The 21275-nt window shown below is 38.7% G+C and overlaps 1 protein-coding gene across 1 annotated transcript; it reads right to left on the reverse strand.

Moving 5' to 3' along the window:
* Positions 1-1935: 1935 nt before the first annotated feature.
* On the reverse strand, positions 1936-19234 carry LOC137282175 (RNA polymerase-associated protein LEO1-like). The gene is made up of 4 exons (XM_067813903.1): positions 19128-19234; positions 18459-18800; positions 7768-8638; positions 1936-1989 (listed from the first exon to the last, which is right to left on the reverse strand). Exons 1-4 carry the CDS (start codon positions 19232-19234, stop codon positions 1936-1938), a joined length of 1374 nt encoding a protein of 457 aa, XP_067670004.1.
* Between the last annotated feature and the right edge of the window lie 2041 nt (positions 19235-21275).

A 21275-nucleotide genomic window follows, 5' to 3' on the forward strand; every position in this document is an offset into this window, starting at 1 on the left:
CATATGATCTTCTCATTTTATAAGACCATATGATCTTCACATCCCATCAAAACATATGACTTGTTACGAATGTATGGAAGGTTGACGTATTGCTACTTTAGCTGTCTCGAGGCTGTCTGCATTCACGTCACAACATGTTAAGAATGGTGCAAGGAAGCTAAGTCAGTCAAGGTTTTGTATACCACACTCGATGCTGACAGTACACTGTTAGTGTGCCGCGTTTCTTGAACAAATATCACATTAGCACTGTCACTCTATATTACATACATGATTTGTAGTATATCTAACTGATGCAATGAAGCATATACACACCAAATTCACACCATTCATACACAATACGTACCTTGCAAATAAAAGGAAATAAAATAGCATAATAACATTCTGAACACATCCGTACGGTGTTGCTCCTGCAAGGCTGCCCTGTGAAAACAATTGTAGAGCATGTAAAGAGAGGGGCCGCTGTGATTCTTTGAAGAACTGTTGTAGAATCACTTCAGTCCCAATCATGAATGTTGTCTTTACCTCTTTGAAGACACTTTTCAGGTCCCCAGAGGTCGTAACAAACTGCTTGATGGCGGTAGTCATGTTGTCGGGTGAGTCAACAAAGAAGACAAGACTTTCACTGGCAGTCTGTTGAACCTTCCGGTTTTGTCTGCTGCAGACTTTCTGTTGTGTGCCGTATGCTGTATCACCTGTCTGTTTATTTCAGCTTCCCTCATGTCTTGTGTTCCCTGACATTTTGTTAGTTTGGTTTAGTTCTTAGCAGCCTGCCCAAATCACAAAAGGTCATCTCTCACCGTGTGGCCTCATCCCCACTTGAGGATCTGTATGATACGAAACCTTCACTTGTTCCACCTCTTGGGATACGAACCATTTATTTCTGCTGCTGGCACTGAGCTGCTTTCCATCTGCTTCCTCCTCCTCCTTGTCGAGTACCCGTGAAGATCCGGGTTAGAATCGGTCTTCAGTAATCCGTGCATGTCGTAAGAGATTAACGGGATCGTGTGGTCAGGCCCGCTAACTTGGATGACACACGCTGTCGGTTCCCAAATGTGTAGATATGCTCATTCTTTTATCACTGGATTGTCTGGTCAGATTCGATTATTTACTGGTTGCCGTCATGATCATAGCTGGAAGATTGTTGAGGGCGGCGTAAAACTCAACTCAGCTCATTCATTCTTTGGCGATTAGTAAGGCCCCAAGTTGGTCTTACCATAACCACATTAAGGAAGTCAGAAGCAAATGAATTACAGTACAAACACTAATTTAATCAATTAAGAAATATTTACAATACAAAGACATCTTTATTTACAAAGCTGAATTACCAGACAATTGCAATATTTTAACAGAAGAAACTACCGCCATATTAACTACTCTTTAATATGTTAATAAAAATAATAATAGATAATATACTCATTAAAAAAGGAAACTTAACATGCTCGACCGCACATTGCACGTATTTGACAGGCTCCTCCAGCGAAACAATGTTCAGGTCTTAACATGTCCTTCTCGATCACCCCATTTGTCCAATATTGAACATATATTATATATTTTTGAGTGAAGCATGCACCAGCGTAAATCGCAACCTCGATCAGACACTACAAAAACTGCACATAGCACTTCAGCAAGAGCATGAAACCATTCCTCAAGGCAACATTCAGCATATCCGTATTCTGTGCGTCACCGCTGCTGTTGTCGATACTCATCATGGTTATACTAGACATTTTCTCTGTCCAAGTGACTTTCCTCATAATCATGCTTTGGACATTTGTAAAATGATAATTTCACTGTACTTAAAGATTGATGTCATTTTTGAATCAGTTTTATGCTCTCCGTAAATAAACTCCAAAACCGCATGTAAAAAAGAAAAACAAAATTCTCCTTTGGAAGAGTATATTTCTCACTTTCTTGCTTCAGGCTACTAACTTTTTCTTCTCAACATTCGCTTTTCTTGACTTCTAATTTCTTCTTGTTGCAAGCTTTCTCACCCTGAAACAATGAATGCAGGTTTTTAATCTAGTTCATACAATTCTCCTAATTATTGTCAGAATACTTAAATGTATTTATGTGTGATTTAAGTAGTGAGATTTGCCCTAGATTTCTCGTCTGTTGGAAGAAATAACGATACAAAAGGTACCAAATGAGCATCAGAGCATCTATAAGTGCCAATCTTTGTTCGACTAAATTTACTGTGTTGGCAGTTCTTACTGCAAGACAAGCTGCATTTGAGGCCGAAATACCCAGGAAAGCACTCTGTACTGCAGTATGTACGTGAGCAGTTCGAACAGTTTTGGTCCTCTAAGCAACGTTCCGCTGAAAACATGACAAGAAATACCATTTAGTATTTGGCACATATATAGCATAAAGAAACAAACAACAACAAAATATTGATTAAAGGTTTTAAAGCATCATCTTGATCTCGAAATGATATGTAGTTTTTTTGTATAATTTACAAACACAAAAGCAACTATAGTAATTGAATCTCAAAATCCTGAATGAAAATGGTAAAATGAATGTCAAGTTCAGCATTAAAATACAGTGCAAAGACGAAGGGGGCAGTACAGTTCCTACGAGACAACTATGGCTTTGGGTAAACAAGAAATACAAACACAAACGGGTAGACATATGAATCATTATATTTGATAATTAAATAAATAGGTCCCTAGTATCTGAACGACGAAAACACTAATTCGGACTGCAGTGTGGAACAAGCTATGCGTTAGAAAATTATGACTCGATTGCGGACAGCAGTGTGTCAGAAAACATTTGAGAATTGTTGCCCCACTCACGAAAGTCAACTTTTTTACACATTAACGGGGGCTGGGGCAAACCTTACGTAACCTTGGACATGAAACTGTAAACACCGTGTAATCCTCTTTATGCATGTAATTAAAGCCAACTTTAGTTCCTTCTGCTCTCCTCCTTGTGGGTATGTTTCTTTATGCATATGAATCAGAATGTCAACGTGGGTGGGCAAAACCAAAACAAGGACAGGATCTTTAACTTGAGCTTCGGGTATTGATCTAATATTGTTCGATAACCATCAAATAGCCAAATCCCTTCCTGTGATTTACCAACCTGAACGTCAGACTTACCAAGACGCAGAGTGATTCATAAACACATGTACTGCCATCGTGTAGCACGGTGACAGTCACTGGAATGTCTGCTCTAGACTCGAGTGTTCATTAACAACATAGTGAAACTGTAACACTGCTACAACAAATTCATACTCATGCTATGACCACAAATCGACTCAGCTGTTTAACAGAGAAAGGGTTTAGGTTAGTACATCCTCTGTTAGCTGATCCATGATAATGTTTGGGGAGTTATCAAATTTTATATCTGCATAAGAATCTATGCTTTTATTCCAATGTTGATCTAGAGGAGTGTATAGATCCACTAGTTAAACATTGAACTGTGGTCAAGGATGTGTCCAAATTCTTACCTTATGTAAGTAAAGGTTCTTTGTCAGCGGAAGGTGACACTCATTACCTTTTCTAGGGATATTGATGATTTCAAGATATTGAAACTGACTAGGTGCCTGACTCTGAGAGTGTGGCTTAGAATCCCGTATGGGACAGAAGACAAAAAGGTATTAGAATTTGTACTTTATTAAGAATGTTTAATCCCAAATATAACATATGTTACATGTGACGACTTTCTAAATGACATTGTATGATCATGTTTATAATAGTAGTAATTTCCAAGCTTAATATTCGCCAGGCTCTTCCCTTTCAACCATTTTGAGTCCTGTAATTCATTCGCTCGAAACTGGATTATGGCTTCATCATGTATGGTGGAAAATGTAAAAGTAATTTGAAAATATTACATCCAATACTGAGGCTTGGTATAGGAGCTTTTAGGACCTCTCCAAGTGACAATCTGTACTTGGAAGTTGATGAACCTTCTCTCATATTGTGCTGTATCAGTTATCTCTACAGTATATTAGTAGATTAAGTTCGAATCCATCACACTTCGCTTATGAGTCAGTTAATAATTCACAGTATGAGGCACTATTTCAGAAAAATACTAAACTAGTTCCTACACTCTGTATAGAGCTCAAAACCACACATTTCAGTTGTCAATCTTGACTTAATATAATTGCGTCATTTAAAATGGTACCTACTCCTCCTTGGCAGTTAATCAGGCCAAGCAGGGCCCTTTACTAAGTTTTAAAGATCAGACATTAATCAGTTGGTTTATAAACAGGAATATCATCAACTGAGAGGGAGATATGATAATTATCCTTCTGTATTTACATATGGATTGACAACGAAGCCTTTTGAAAATACATTACAATGGCTCATTTTTAAGGCTGAAGCGAAGACTTTTCTGACAGCCTAGACTGTAAAGGCATTCACGGAAATATTTGAAACAAACAGTAGACAAACTATTTTCTTTTTTGATTCATTGTACATGAAACAAATAGTAAACAATTTATTTTCTTCTATGATTTATTGTCCCGCCTTCAGGAAAAAATGTATAATATAGTCACTCACATAGTTTTGCTATTTCAGAGTTACGTAATACGCCCAGTTCTGTATCGTTTTTTCTGGTTACCGAAACCTGCAGACATATTTGGCTATGCAAAAGCTGCAGCTAACCTAGCTCTTGAAAAGCCTGTTTTTCCTTGATGTCATACTTTTAATACCAGAGAGTACATTAAACATTTAATGGAAATAAACAAAATGGAAATAAACAAAGTGGAACGCCCAAGTAGGTACATGTATAAACAAACTTCTTGAAATTGAGGAAACCTTAGGATATACCATCTTGAGATGTCAATCCAGACATGATGAAGTTGTAATCTGACGATGTCGAACGGGTCATGCTCGCTTTACTCATGAATATTTGTTGTAAGGTGTGCATCCTCCATTCTGTATTCATAGAGTGTTACTGTCAAGCACTACTTTACTTCACTGTGTAGAATTTTCCTTCACAAGGGATACCACGTTAAATACACTTTAAATGATTGTATTGTAACTATGCGGTTGGTGCAATTTATAACGAATATTACGATTGCAGTGTTATTTAATGGGGTTGAAGTATGGTGAAAAGATTGACCTCTGGCGACAGAATGCTAGTATACATGTTATTGTAGTACTTTGCAGGTAACTAGTATTTATGCTCACATGTTGTGACATGTTTTAGTTTATGGGTAACTTTTCCTACGACTGCCACCGATCAAATTCATGACGCCAATCCTATTGTGGTTCATGCAGGAGGCCAAAGTATTGTACCTCTCCATAAATCCCAGTAAGGTGGTCTGGCGTTGGTGACTCGTGGTCTACAGCTCGTATTTTAATGGTATTACATGCAACATTGATCTTTGAGTAGAATGTTTTATCATTTGAATTGTTTAGTTTTATGGCAGAATTGTGATAACATGCTTATGATTTACTGTCTTTGTGACAGATATTTCTCTTAGTTATACCAAATGTTCCTCATCACTGTGTGGCTGAAACATTGCCGTCATGTTTGACCTTACTCACTCATATGATTCATGGGCAGAGGACATCCCCAACTTGATGAGTAGCCAATGGGAATCTGAGTATATGTTTCCTTATCTCCAGCGAGGCTTCTGTTATTTGATAACAATTCAGCAAATTTTAGAGAATCTCAGCATAACGTGCATGTACAAAACAGGAAAATGTACCAAGGAGAAATCGATCTCCTGTTGATACAGGTTTATGATTTGAATCATTTCAAAGAACTGACCGCCAGTTACCATCTATCGTCTCATCGGTGTCATCATGTGCCATCTTCAGGAGTGTGTTGATGACATCGTTCCACGGAATCCATCGTGTGGAAAGAAAACACCAGAGGATGTCCCTTGTCTTCTTCGCGGGACTCAATGAAGTCATGTAGACTGTAAAGACGCTGACGGATATATTTGCACTGAGACATGTGCACTTTCACTTGAATGTTCTTGTACGTTCCATCATATATTTACAATTATCAGTGCAATCGAACTTAGAGAACAAAGCTAAGCCTTTTTAGCATTACTCAACTCAATCTGTGTTTATTTAGCAAGTAACTTACACAGTAGCAGTAGCAGTCATGTGTAGCATACATTATTATATGAAATTACCACGTTGATTGCAGATGTGAATGGTCACCTCTTATGAAATCGTTTCTCTTGGAACACAATATATACAAATGAAAATGAAGTCACAATATTATTGCAAGAAAATTTTAAACAAAGAATATGTCAAGTATGTACAATTATTACACGAGAGACAAATAAATAATTATTGTTCTGAAGAGAATGTCAGTTACATTAGTTCATGATTTTGATATGTGAAAAGCAATAGCCAAAACACACCTTTTCAAGAAACATGAACAGCGCATAAAAACGCAACCGTCACGTCTCGTGCAGTTTGAGTTTTTTGCATGTGCAGGGTCGTGTAGATGCGCTTTGGACGGCAAGCGATGGGGTCGAAAAAATAGAGTGTGAGTCTGCACTGTTGTGAATTAAGACAAATAGTTGCCATATTCGGGCATTGTTCATAATTCGAAACAGTTGTGTAAATTCAGATAATTTATCTAGTCAACATAGTTTGGTGGACAGTCATAAAAGGTGTCAATATTTAGTTTGGTGGACGGAGTGGAAAAAGGTGTCATTTTTTAGTTTGGTGGTCGGAGTGGCAATGTCATTGTTTGGTTACCGTTTAGTTGAGAACATTTCTTTTTTTCTTCATATGTAGTACTTACAAAATTTGTTTAACAATTCCACTGCGCAACAATTATCGTATTACAACTCCACTGAAATAGTGTTAGTCCTATAGTACAGAGTTTGCGGAAGAGATGATTTTTGTATTCAAACATTCTCACATGCTCATGGTTGAGGGGACTATTAAATGATACACGTGCTAAATGGTTATTCCGTGGTGATAAAGATGCGTTGAGGATCTTATGTGTGCAGTCAGCTTCATAGCATTTAAAGACATTCCATGACGTTAGCTTTGGTCACACTTTAAATTGAAGATGTTTGGTTCCCACTGAAAATATCGAGGAATCGAGCAGAAAAAAATGCTAGACATTTTATTAGCACCAGAAACCTCACTAACTGACAAATGTTTACACTTTTAAGGAAGTATCCATTACATAAGCTATAATCTGCAGGTCTCAAAGTTAGTTGGATAAAGCGCATGACTATAGTCATTAAAAATGAAGTAAATGAAATATTTACATCCAGAAGGACATCACTGACGTAAACACAGACGACATACACATAGAGAAAATTGCTTCAGACGGCAATGTAGAACCAACACAACAAGGTAAATGTTACACAAATGTTAGAAACGGGAGTCTACAGTCTTTATTCCGAATCCGTCTACTGTTGAACCAAACTCATTTTGCTTATCTCGCAGAAAGGTGAAACTAGGAACCAATAAGTGGTGGGGGTTACAGGTACATCAGGACCTGCTTGCCCTTTCCGCGAATACACTGGTGTAGTCAATGTTTCTGAGTGGTCTGTTCACGCAATTTTTCACATTAATTTGCTTTTCACAAATATGAAAGTCTGTTTTCTATTCATTTATTTGATGTCATATTGGTAATGAACCTTTTAAACTGGAAAATTGTAACTTGTTGAAGTAATTCAAATTAAATTAGAAACTTGTGACGTCACGAAGAAAGGAACAATATAATGTACTTTCAAGTATTGTGTTGGTGTGTTCTATTGTCAAACACTAGGTTTTTATCTTCAATTGGTGAAATATATCTGACAACGATTTCTGGATCACCGATAACAATATCCCTCACTGAGAGAGTGTCTGACTGAGAAGAACTTGCTAAGCGGACTGATGTATCACCAGGATGGTCTTCGGTGTTAGGTGCCCCAGGAATGCTGCTCGACAAAGGAGGAAGTGTGGGATCACTATTGAGATACGGCGGCTGAGATACTTCATCGTAATCTTCTATCTCTGCCCGCCCTTGTTGCTGATCTTGAGAGTGAGATACTTCATCGTAATCTTCTATCTCTGCCCGCCCTTGTTGTTGATCTTGAGAGTGAGATACTTCATCGTAATCTTCTATCTCTGCCCGCCCTTGTTGCTGATCTTGAGAGTGAGATACTTCATCGTAATCTTCTATCTCTGCCCGCCCTTGTTGCTGATCTTGAGAGTGAGATACTTCATCGTAATCTTCTATCTCTGCCCTCCCTTGTTGCTGATCTTGAGAATGAGATACTTCATCGTAATCTTCTATCTCTGCACTCCCTTGTTGCTGATCTTGAGAGTGAGATACTTCATCGTAATCTTCTATCTCTGTCCTCCTTTGTTGCTGATCTCGCTGGTGAGATACTTCATCGTAATCTTCTATCTCTGCCCGCCCTTGTTGCTGATCTTGAGAGTGAGATACTTCATCGTAATCTTCTATCTCTGCCCGCCCTTGTTGCTGATCTTGAGAGTGAGATACTTCATCGTAATCTTCTATCTCTGCCCGCCCTTGATGCTGATATTGAGAGTGAGATACTTCATCGTAATCTTCTATCTCTGTCCTCCCTTGTTGCTGATCTCGCTGGTGAGATACTTCATCGTAATCTATTTCCCAGTATCGACGTACTGCGTAGTACTCTGAGGTTTCCTCTGACCTTGACCTCTCAGTATGTCTGGACACATCTCCTTGATCGAGCCTGGAAATATACACAAGAGTTCTAAAAACAAAGTTCTACATCTCTCTACTTCTGCATGGTATCTATGATCAGTAAGACTGGGTTACATTGATTCTGTTGGTGTGCAAACTTGCGTTCATATTTCGCATGCACCTGTTGCAAAAACTGTTCAGTTTGTCCACATGTGATATCTTCAACCTGACTCAGACTGACAGACAACTTCAACATCTCTGAACGTAAGCTGCTTGGAAATGATCGTATCAATATTCAACGAATAGTCAGGTGACAAATAGTGTTCAGTATAATTAGCACTGAGCTTTAACAAAATAGAGATTACAAAACACTCACCTTCTTGTTGAGGATCTTTTGCGGCGAAAAAGGTAGATACCAACTACACCAGCGATCAGAAGTATACACGATGTGAACAGTACTGCTGATATCACAGTCATGGTGCTCCGAGTGATCTCTGAAACATGCCAAATTTACTATTGCCGAGGTATGACATAGATTTATCCGTGAAAACCGAGCCAGTATTACTGTTGGTATGGTACTAAAGTGTCACCATGTGGTCACACTATACAATAACGAATGACCACAAACCCAATTTCAAGGATGCAAGAAATCACTGCTAAACTAAAGTCAGTTTTACGATTCTGACTTATGAAGAGCTTGTTTAAACAACATGAAGCTTGTAGAATACTGTTACATATCAAGCAAAGTTTGTTATCTGTTTTCAAAGCGAGGTTTTCAAAGCCATTTCTGACAGTTGTTGTGAAAAACAGATAGAATACGCTTGACAATAGCTGGGTTTTTTTGCCGCCATAGTGAACCATTCATTACAGTCGTGACAGCAAAGTGCCTGTTATGACATTATGACATTATATATGGTCACGTAGTGTTGATTATTTACATTACTTTCATGTGTTTTCGTCAGTCCAGTCGGAAACATTTTCTACAGAAGAGCCTCCATTTCAATGACAGCTTATGGTGTCATGTAAACTAATTCAACAGCAGACATGTCGAACTCTCTTAATTCATCTAGCATTACCTTCAGCGCATTTCCCACTGCCAGCATGACAGGCACCACCCAAACAGTTCGCACAGGAGAGTTCACAGTATTGTCCATGCTGTCCCCTGATACACCCACTCACACAAAACCCACTCTCTGGGTGACAGGTGTTATTGTAACAGGTCGTAGAACAAGGCTGGCAGTCTTGTCCAAAGTAACCATGTGAGCATCCTCCAACACAAACACCTGTTTCATTACAACCTAAACAATTTGTGTTACAGTAAAACCGAGGGTGACAGTTGGGACCAGACCAGCCATCTACACAACCGTTGATACACTCACCACTATATCTTTCACATTCAGATATGCACGAAGTGGAACTGTTATTTGTCAAAGTGTTATTGCTTGCAGGGTAAACTAAACAGTTTTTATTGCATCTTTTGGAACACATACTTCCATACAATCCAGGTGCGCATGTTTGTACACAGTCAGTTGTTGAACAATGTTCACATGAGTATTCACAGTCCAGACCATGATATGGATCATGACACTTATCACATCTCCCTGTTATCCTGTTACAGTGTCGACATCTGGGTGAACAGTTCTTGCAGTTGGACCCATAGTATTGGTCTTGGCATCCAGAAACACAAGATGATGTCAGATGGCAGAACATTCCATCACATCCTCCAGGACATTTTGTGCAGTTTCCCTTCGGATTTGTGCAGGGAATGTTGCACTGAGAGCCGTGGAACCCAGGTACACAGCCGTCAGAGCAGTTATAGGTGCCAATCTTTGTTCGACTACATTTACTGTGTTGGCAATTCTTACTGCAAGCCAAGCTGCATTTGAGGCCGAAATACCCAGGAAAGCACTCTGTACTGCAATATGTACGTGAGCAGTTCGAACAATTCTGTCCCTCCAAGCAATGTTCCGCTGAAAACATGACGACAAATACCATTTAGCATATGGTATCAACTTAGGGCAAAGAAACAAACTGAACATTGATTCACTCTTTTTTTCAGTAACGTTTTTGAGCAACTTCTTGATCTCGAAATGATATGTAGTTTTATGTATAATTTACAAACACAAAAAACAACTGTAGGAATCGAAACTTAACATCCCTGAATGAATACGGTAAAACTAATGTCAAGTTCAGTATTAAATTACAGTGGAAAGACGAAGAAATACAAATACAAACAGGTAGACATATTATAGTACTATATATTATGCTATGTTTGATAATAGGTCCTTAGCATCCAAACAACGGAAATACGTATTCGGACTGCAGTGTGGCACAAACTATGACGTTGGCTTGAAATTTGATGCGTAAGAAAATTGTGACTCGATTACAGACAGCTTGTTGTCAGGAAATGCTTGATGACCGTTACCCCACTCACGAAAGTCAACTTTCTTGCACATTGCCAGAGCCTGGGTCAAACCTTATGTAACTTCAGACAGGAAAGTGTAAACACTGTGAAATGCTCTTTATGCATGTATGTTTAATTAAAGCTAACTACAAAAATTACCTTGTGTCGAAAGCAACGAAAGTACAACACTAAGTGTGACGTGTAGATCCATTGTTGTCCTGTAATAAATGAAGAAACCCTAAATATTAAATACTGTCTTACCTCATCTTGATTTAAAATAACAATAAATCGCTAGTGATATAAATATGTAGTTGATATATACCTTTCCACACACATATGCCTTTGCTCTCCGATCACCATTGAGATGAATTGACAAAGGAAACAAGTTTCTGCTGTATTTATCAGCCTCGATCTGTCACCCTCTGAACGATGGTCGTTGTTTCAGTGAGGTTTCAACTTCCTTTGGGCATAATCGAAACAAAATGTTCCTGTGTGAAACATGAATTTTACATGCAAAGTTGGTTTAATGATGATGTTGATATCACGGACATGTTTTCGCAATGAAGTTCAAACATATTCCACACGTAGACTAACAGTATTTTCGATGCCCAGTGTTTGAAAAGCTTTCATTCTATTTTGGAGAAATCTTTAGCAAAGTCGTATCTAAGTCTGTCTTAGCACAAAGTAGGAACACATTGCAATAAGTTAAAATTACGTCAAATGGGTAGTGTCTCCAAAAAAAGCTCTTTTAGGCAACATGGCACTTAAACGAGCGATCGTAATTTCTAATTGCTTCTTTGGTGAACTTTAACATCTAACTGTGATTCTAGATCACTTCTATCAATGTCAATCACACAAAAAGTTCCTTGCATATCTTGATTTCTGCAGGTTATGATGTATTTTTTTATAGATTTTACGTTTTTTCAGGGTACCAACTTAAAATGTCAAACAAAACGCTGTTCTTGACAGATAATATGTTGAAAAATAACACATAAAAATAGCTGCATTTGTATCGTTTTCTTGGTGATTCTACGGAGTTTCTGATCGTCCCTCGCATGACGTAATCGATAGATATCTGACCTATCCTATCACTGCCAAGTAATTTCACTGTAAATGTTTTAAAATATTTGCGTGTACGATAATTGTATGGTGGTCATGTGTAACTCGGTCTACTGTATGCTGGATTTCAGATTCATCTCGTTCAGTTGGCAGTGGGTCGTTCGAATGAGAGTTCGTCCTGATTATTCGTCAACTTGTACTAATGAGTCTTCCTGAAGCAGAAAATCTGCATTCATTCGGATTTTTCTTCCATTTGGAACTGTCATGTATTAGTCAAAATACCAGATAACATTTGGAAATAACTCTCTTGCTGTTTCCTTTACTTCATTCCCAGCCAGGTGATATCCAAAGCCTGGCTGTCCTGCATGAACAGTTTGTAAATCGCACAGACAATGCCTCAAATAACATAACTTTATGACTGTATGAAAACAGTATTTCCTAACACCCTATTTTCATTGGACGGTGACCGCTCGGCCTTCCCTCAGCTTTCTAACAATTTTCAGAATGCCAGTGAACACTCAAAGGAGGCACGACGAAAGCATAGAGAATGCAGACCCATGAAGGCAGCAAGAAGGCAGAACGAGAATGGCTCAGAACGCCACTGCAGTGGCTTCTGTATTGAACAAACGGAGGGGGGTCGCCGTCATGGTTGATTCATTACAAGAGGTGGGGGAAAGGCAGAATGAAGGCAGAGCCATCGTCGAGATCGCAGAGTGAAGGCACACTGAATGATGCCAACATCATTCAGCAGTGTTATTAAATCTAAGACATGAAGGTATTGTCATTGCTGCTTTGTACTGGATATTAAACCTACAGTTTATTTTACAAACTTTACCCCTTGATCTATGATTCATTTATGGATAAAAGTGGTTAACACAGATTCACATAAATGTCTATGCTGAGAGGTTCAGAGCAATTTGTCAAAACTCAAAGCAAATATGTAGAAACAGCAGGTAAAACGCTAGAATTTATCATTGATAACAACTTAGTACAATTTGAGGTTAAACCATTTCGACAAGAGGTAGGCATTCCAGTGGGAACCAATTCCGCTCTCCTCCTTGTTGCTGATCTTGTGGGTATGTTTCTTTATGCATATGAATCGGTATGTCTGCATGCGTTGGCAAAATGAAAACAAAGGCAGGATTTTTAACTTGCACTTCGGGTATTGAACTAATATTGTTCGATAACCATCAAATGGCCAAATCCCTTCTTCTGATTTACCATCCTGAACCTTAGACTTTGGAGGTCTTTTACCAAGACGCAGCGGGATTCATAAACACATGTACTGTCATCGTATAGCACGGTGACAATCACTGGAATGTCTGGTCTAGACTCGAGTGTTCATTAACAACATCGTGAACCACAAATCGACTCAGAGAAAGGGTTTTGTTGCTTCTATTTATAAACTTTACAACCTTAGATTAGTTCATCCTCTGTGAGCTGATCCATGATAATGTTTGGGAAGTTATCACATTTCATATCGGCGTGGGAATATACGCTTCGTCTCCAATGTTGATCTAGAGGAGTGTATAGATCCACTAGTTAACCATTGAACTGTGGTTAAGGATGTGTCCAAATTCTCACGTTTTGTAAGTAAAGGTTCTTTGTCAGCGGAACTTGACACTCATTACGTTTTCTAGGGATATTGATGATTTAAAGATATTGAAACTGACTTTTATGCTGGCGATTAGGTGCCTGACTCTGAGGGTGTGGCTTCGAATCCCGGATGGGACACAAGACAAAAAGGTATTAGAATTTGTACTTTACTAAGAATGCATAATTCCAAATATAACGTATGTTACATGTGACCATTTTCTAAATGGCATTGTGTAATCATGTCTATAACAGTAGTAAATTCCAAGCTTAACATTCGCCAGCCTCTTCCCGTTCAACCATTTAGAGTCCTGTGATTCATCTTAAAGTTGAGTGGAGAGGGGATAAGTCTACCCTCCTTCGTTTATACAAGTAATTCGAAACTGGATTATGGCCTCACCATGTATTGTGGAAAACGGAAAAGTAATTTGAAAATATTACATCCAATACTGAGACTTGATATAGGAGCTTCTTTCAGGATCTCCCTAAGTGACAGTCTGTACGTGGAAGTTGATGAACCTTCTCTCAATTGCTCTGTATCAGTTATCTCTACAGTATATCATTAGATTATGTTCGAATCCTTTAAACTCCCCTTAGGAGTCAGTTTATAATTCGTAACATGAGGCACTATTTCAGAAAAATACTAAACTAGTTCCGACACTCTGTATAGAGCTCAAAACCACACAAGTCATTTAAAATGTTACCTACTCCTCCTTGGCTGTTAATCAGACCAAACAGGACCCTTTACTAAGATTAGACATTAATCAGTTTATAAACATGAATATCATCAGTTGAGAGCGAGATATGATTCTCATCCTTCTGTATTTACATATGGATTCCCAATAGAGGCTTTTGAAAATACATGATATATAATGGCTCATTTTTAAGGCTGAAGCGAAGACTCTCCTGACAGACTAGACTGTAAAGGCATTGACCGATATATTTGAAACACATAGCAAACAATTTATTTCTTTTTCTGAATCATTGCACATGATTCATGCAAGAACCCAAAGTACTGTACCTCATCATAATCCCCAGTAAGGTGGTCTGGCTTTGGTGAATGGTGGCCTATAGCTCGTATTTTAACGGTATTACATATAACATTGATCTTTGAGTTGAATGTTTTATCATTTGGAATGTTTAATTTTATGGTCAAATTGTGATAACATGCGTATGATTTACTGTCTTTGTGACAGATATTTCTGATAGGTTCTCATAAACCAAATGTTCCTCATCGCTGTGTGGCCGAAACATTGCCGTCATATTTGACCTTAGTCACTCATATGATTCATGGGCAGAGGACATCCCCAACTTGATGAGTAGCCAATGGGAATCTGAGTATATGTTTCCTTATCTCCAGCGAGGCTTCTAATACTTGATAACAATTCAGCAAATTTTAAAGAATCTCAGCATAACGTGCATATACAAAACAGGAAAATGTACCAAGGAGAAATCGATCTCCTGGTGATACAGGTTTATGATTTGAATCATTTCAAAGAACTGACCGCCAGTTACCATCTATCGTCTCATCGGTGTCATCACGTGCCATCTTCAGGAGTGTGTTGATGACATCGTTCCACGGAATCCATCGTGTGGAAAGAGAACACCAGAGGATGTCCCTTGTCTTCTTCGCGGGACTCAATGAAGTCATGTAGACTGTAAAGACGCTGACGGATATATTTGCACTGAGACATGTGCACTGTCACTTGAATGTTCTTGTACGTTCCATCATATATTTACAATTATCAGTGCAATCGAACTTAGAGAACAAAGCTAAGCGTTTTTAGCATTACTCAGTTCAATCTGTCTTTATTTAGCAAGTAACTTACACAGTAGCAGTAGCAGTCATGTGTAGCATACATTATTATATGAAATTACCACGTTGATTGCAGATGTGAATGGTCACCTCTTATGAAATCGTTTCTCTTGGAACACAATATATACAAATGAAAATGAAGTCACAATATTATTGAAAGAAGATCTTAAACAAAGAATATGTCAGGTATGTACAATTATTACACGAGAGACAAATAAATAATTATTGTTCTGAAGAGAATGTCAGTTACATTAGTTCATGATTTTGATATGTGAAAAGCAATAGCCAAAACACACCTTTTCAAGAAACATGAACATCGCATAAAAACGCAACCGTCACGTCTCGTGCAGTTTGAGTTTTTTGCATGTGCAGGGTCGTGTAGATGCGCTTTGGACGGCAAGCGATGGGGTCGAAAAAATAGAGTGTGAGTCTGCACTGTTGTGAATTAAGACAAATAGTTGCCATATTCGGGCATTATTCATAATTCGAAACAGTTGTGTAAATTCAGATAATTTATCTAGTCAACTTAGTTTGGTGGACAGTCATAAAAGGTGTCAATATTTAGTTTGGTGGACGGAGTGGAAAAAGGTGTCATTTTTTAGTTTGGTGGTCGGAGTGGCAATATCATTGTTTGGTTACCGTTTAGTTGAGAACATTTCTTTTTTTCTTCATATTCAGTACTTACAAAATGTGTTTAACAATTCCACTGCGCAACAATTATCGTATTACAACTCCACTGAAATAGTGTTAGTCCTATAGTACAGAGTTTGCGGAAGAGATGATTTTTGTATTCAAACATTCTCACATGCTCATGGTTGAGGGGACTATTAAATGATACAAGTGCTAAATGGTTATTCCGTGGCTTCATAGCATTTAAAGACATTCCATGACGTTAGCTTTGGTCACACTTTAAATTGAAGATGTTTGCTTCCCACTGAAAATATCGATGAATCGAGCAGAAAAAATGCTAGACATTTTATTAGCACCAGAAACCTCACTAACGGACAAATATTTACACTTTTAAGAAAGTATCCATTACATAAGCCATGATCTGCAGGTCTCAAAGTTAGTTCGATAAAGCGCTTGACTATAGTCCTTATTTAAAATGAAGTACACGAAATATTTACATCTAGAAGGACATCACTGACGTAAACACAGACGACATACACATAGAGAAAATTGCTTCAGACGGCAATGTGGAACCAACACAACAAGGTAAATGTTACACAAATAGAAACGGGAGTCTACAGTCTTTATTCCGAATCCGTCTACTGTTGAACCAAACTCATTTTGCTTATCTCGCAGAAAGGTGAAACTAGGAACCATTAAGTGGTGGGGATTACAGGTACAACAGGACCTGCTTGCCCTTTCCGCGAATACACTGGCGTAGTCAATGTTTCTGAGTGGTCTGTTCACGCATTTTTTCACATTAATTTGCTTTTCACAAACATGAAAGTCTGTTTTCTATTCATTTATTTGATGTCATATTGGTAATGAACCTTTTAAACTGGTAACTTGTTGAAGTAATTCAAATTAAATTAGAAACTTGTGGCGTCACGAAGAATGGTACAATACAGTATGGTTCAAAATTATTGAGAATAGCTAAAGTATTTCATATTATTAAACGAGAACAAATCAGATAAAATTGAATGTATTGTGAAAGTGAACTGACCTTTTCATGTTGGGTAGGTAACAATTTAATATTTTATCAAGTCTCCTTGAGCTTCACGGCACAGTCTAAGACGGGTAGGCATACTTCCTATCAGAGAGGTTAGTGTCTCGTGAGTTATGCTGTCCCAGTATCGGACCACTTCTCTCTTCATGTCTTCAATTTTTGTCAACCCCTTTTGATTCACACATTCCTTCATCATCCCCCAAATGTTCTCAATGGGATTTAAGTCAGGACTATATGCAGGAAATGGTAATGCAGTCACATTTTTCTCCTGAAACCACTGCTTGGCATGTTTTGCGGTGTGTTTAGGATCATTATCTTGCTGCAAAATCCAGTCATTTCCATAAAACACATGTGCACTTGGAAGGAGAAAATTATCTAATATGTTAGTGTAGCGTTGACTTGTCAGATTTCCCTCAAACACACACAGCGGGGTCGTTCCTAATAAGGATATCCCTCCCCATACATGAAACTTTGGGCTGTATTTAGGTCGTTGATACAACGGTGCTGACGCAGACTTTGTCCATATTTTCACATTATTGGGATATACCCATATTGAGCTATCATCAGTAAAAATCACATTTTCCCAGTCAGTTTTCATGTGCCAAACACGACTCAACACGCCTGTCTTTATGTTCTTGTTTCATGAGAGGAGAAGGAATTCCAGTCTTTTTCTCCCATCCAAGATCAATCAAATTTCTTCTAACTGTAGATTTTGATACAACTGTTGATCCCCTTTCTATCATTTCATACCTGATGTTGGAGATGCTTGCCCTTTGCTTTTTAGACGCTAAAATTCCCAGCCGGACGCGATCTGAGAAGTCCAATTTTCTGGGTCTCCCTGCTCCTTTCTGGTGCCCAAAATCCTTTCCCTCTTTAAAATTCTTCCTAATCCTATACACAGTAGAAAGAGGAGTTCCTGTTCTCTCTGCCAATGTATTTACATCATCAATTCCTTGATTACACAACTCAAAATTCAACCTTCTTTTATCTTCAACATTGTTGACAGTGCTGAGGAAAATGACGTCTGCTACAAATTCAGGGGAGGTAACTCTAATTGTACTATACTCAGTAGGCCAAGAAGAGTTACCTCCCTTATACCATTACTTAGTTTTAAGTATCAGTGAATCAGTTGAGGTGTTAGGATAGCTCAAAGTAAGAAGAAAAATTCTCAATAATTATGAACCAGACTATATAATGTACTTTTAAGTATTGTGTTGGTGTGTTCTATTGTCAAACACTAGGCATCTTCAGTTGGTGAAATATATCTGACAACGATTTCTGGATCACCGATAAAAATATCCCTCACTGAGAGAGTGTCTGACTGAGAAGAACTTGCTGAGCGGACTGATGTATCACCAGGATGGTCTTCGGTGTTAGACGCCCCAGGAATGCTGCTCGTCAAAGGAGGAAGTGCGGGATCACTACTGAGATACGGCGGCTGAGATACTTCATCGTAATCTTCTATCTCTGCCCGCCCTTGTTGCTGATCTTGAGAGTGAGATACTTCATTGTAATCATCTATCTCTGCCCGCCCTTCTTGCTGATCTCGCGGCCGAGATACTTCATCGTAATCTATTTCCCAGTATCGACGTACTGCACAGTACTCCAAGGTTTCCTCTGGCCTTGATCTCTCAGTATGTCTGGACACATCTCCCTGATCGAGCCTGGAAATATACACAAGAGTTCTAAAAACAAAGTTCTACATCTCTTTACTTCTGCATGGTATCTATGATCAGTAAGACTGGGTTACATTGATTCTGTTGGTGTGCAAACTTGCGTTCATAATTCGCATTCACCTGTTGTACAAACTGTTCGGTTTGTCCACATGTGATATCTTCAACCTGACTCAGACTGACAGACAACTTCAACATCTCTGAACGTAAGCTGCTTGGAATTGATCGTATCAATATTCAACGAATAGTCAGGTGACAAATAGTGTTCAGTATAATTAGCACGGAGTTTCAACAAAATAGAGATAACAAAACACTCACCTTCTTGTTGAGGATCTTTTCCGGCAACGACGGAAAAGGTAGATACCAACTACATCAGCGATCAGAAGTATACACGATGTGAACAGTACTGCTGATATCACAGTCATGGTGCTCCGAGTGATCTCTGAAACATGCCAAATTTACTATTGCCGAGGTATGACATAGATTTATCCGTGAAAACAACGTGTTCACCGAGCCAGTATTACTGTTGGTATGGTACTAAAGTGTCACCATGTGGTCACACTGTACAATAGCAAATGACCACAAACCCAATTTCAAGGATGCAAGAAATCACTGCTAAACGATTGTCAGTTTTACGATTCTGACTTATGAAAAGCTTGTTTAAACAACATGAAGCTTGTAGAATACTTTTACATATCAAGCAAAGTTTGTTAACTGTTGCGAGGTTTTCCAAGCCATTTCTGACAGTTCTTGTGAAAAACAGATAGAATACGCTATATATAGCTATGGTTTTTCGCCGCCATAGTGAAACATTCATTACAGTACTAGTCGTGACAGCAAAGTGCCTGTTATGACATTACGACATTATATATGGTCACACATTGTTGATTATTTACATTACTTTCATGTGTTTTCGTCAGTCCAGTCGGAAACATTTTCTACAGAAGAGCCTCCACTTCAATGACATCTTATGGTGTCATGTAATTCAACAGCAGACATGTCGAACTCTCCTAATTGATCTAACATTACCTTCAGCGCATTTCCCACTGCCAGCATGACAGGCACCACCCAAACAGTTCGCACAGGAGAGTTTACAGAATTGTCCATGCTGTCCCCTGATACACCCACTCACACAAAACCCACTCTCAGGGTGACATGTGTTATTGTAACAGGTCGTAGAACAAGGCTGGCAGTCTTCTCCAAAGTAACCAGGTGAGCATCCTCCAACACAAACACCTGTTTCATTACAACCCAAACAATTTGTGTTACAGTAAACCCGAGAGTGACGGTTTGGACCGGACCAGCCATCCACACAACCGTTGATACACTCACCACTATATCTTTCACATTCAGATATGCACGAAGAGGAACTGTTATTTGTCAAAGTGTTATTGCTTGCAGGGTAAACTAAACAGTTTTTATTGCATCTTTTGGAACACGTACTTCCATACAACCCAGGTGCACATGTTTGTACTCAGTCAGTTGTTGAACAATGTTCACATGAGTATTCACAGTCCAGACCATGATATGGATCATGACACTTATCACATCTGCCTGTTATCCTGTTACAGTGTCGACATCTGGGTGAACAGTTCTTGCAGTTGGACCCATAGTATTGGTCTTGGCATCCAGAAACACAAGATGATGTCAGATGGCAGAACGTTCCATCACATCCTCCAGGACATTTTGTGCAGTTTCCCTTCGGACCTGTGCAGGGAATGTTGCACTGAGAGCCGTGGAACCCAGGTACACAGCCGTCAGAGCAGTTATAGGTGCCAATCTTTGTTCGACTACATTTACTGTGCTGGCAATTCTTACTGCAAGTCAAGCTGCATTTGAGGCCGAAATACCCAGGAAAGCACTCTGTACTGCAATATGTACGTGAGCAGTTCCAACAATTCTGTCCCTCCAAGCAATGTTCCGCTGAAAACATGACAACAAATACCATTTCGTATATTGTATCAACTTAGGACAAAGAAATAAGCTGAACATTGATTCACTCTTTTTTTCAGTAACGTTTTTGAGCAACTTCTTAATCTCGAAATGATATGCAGTTTTATGTATAGGCATATTATAGTACTATATATTATGCTATGTTTGATAATAGGTCCCTAGCATCCAAACAACGGAAATACGTATTCGGACTACAGTGTGGCACAAACTATGACGTCGGCTTGAAATTTGATACGTTAAAAAATCATGACTCGATTAGAGACAGCTTGTTGTCAGGAAATGCTTGATGACCGTTGCCCCACTCACGAAAGTCAACTTTCTTACACATTACTAGAGCCTGGGTCAAATATTATGTAACTTCAGACAGGAAAGTGTAAACACTGTGAAGTGCTCTTTATGCATGTATGTTTAATTAAAGCTAACTACAAAAATTACCTTGTGTCAACAGCAACGAAAGAACAACACTAAGTGTGACGTGTAGATCCATTGGTGTCCTGAAATGAATAAAACAAC

Source organism: Haliotis asinina, chromosome 4 (assembly GCF_037392515.1).
Source record: "Haliotis asinina isolate JCU_RB_2024 chromosome 4, JCU_Hal_asi_v2, whole genome shotgun sequence".
In the NCBI taxonomy this organism is placed as follows: Eukaryota; Metazoa; Mollusca; class Gastropoda; order Lepetellida; family Haliotidae; genus Haliotis; species Haliotis asinina.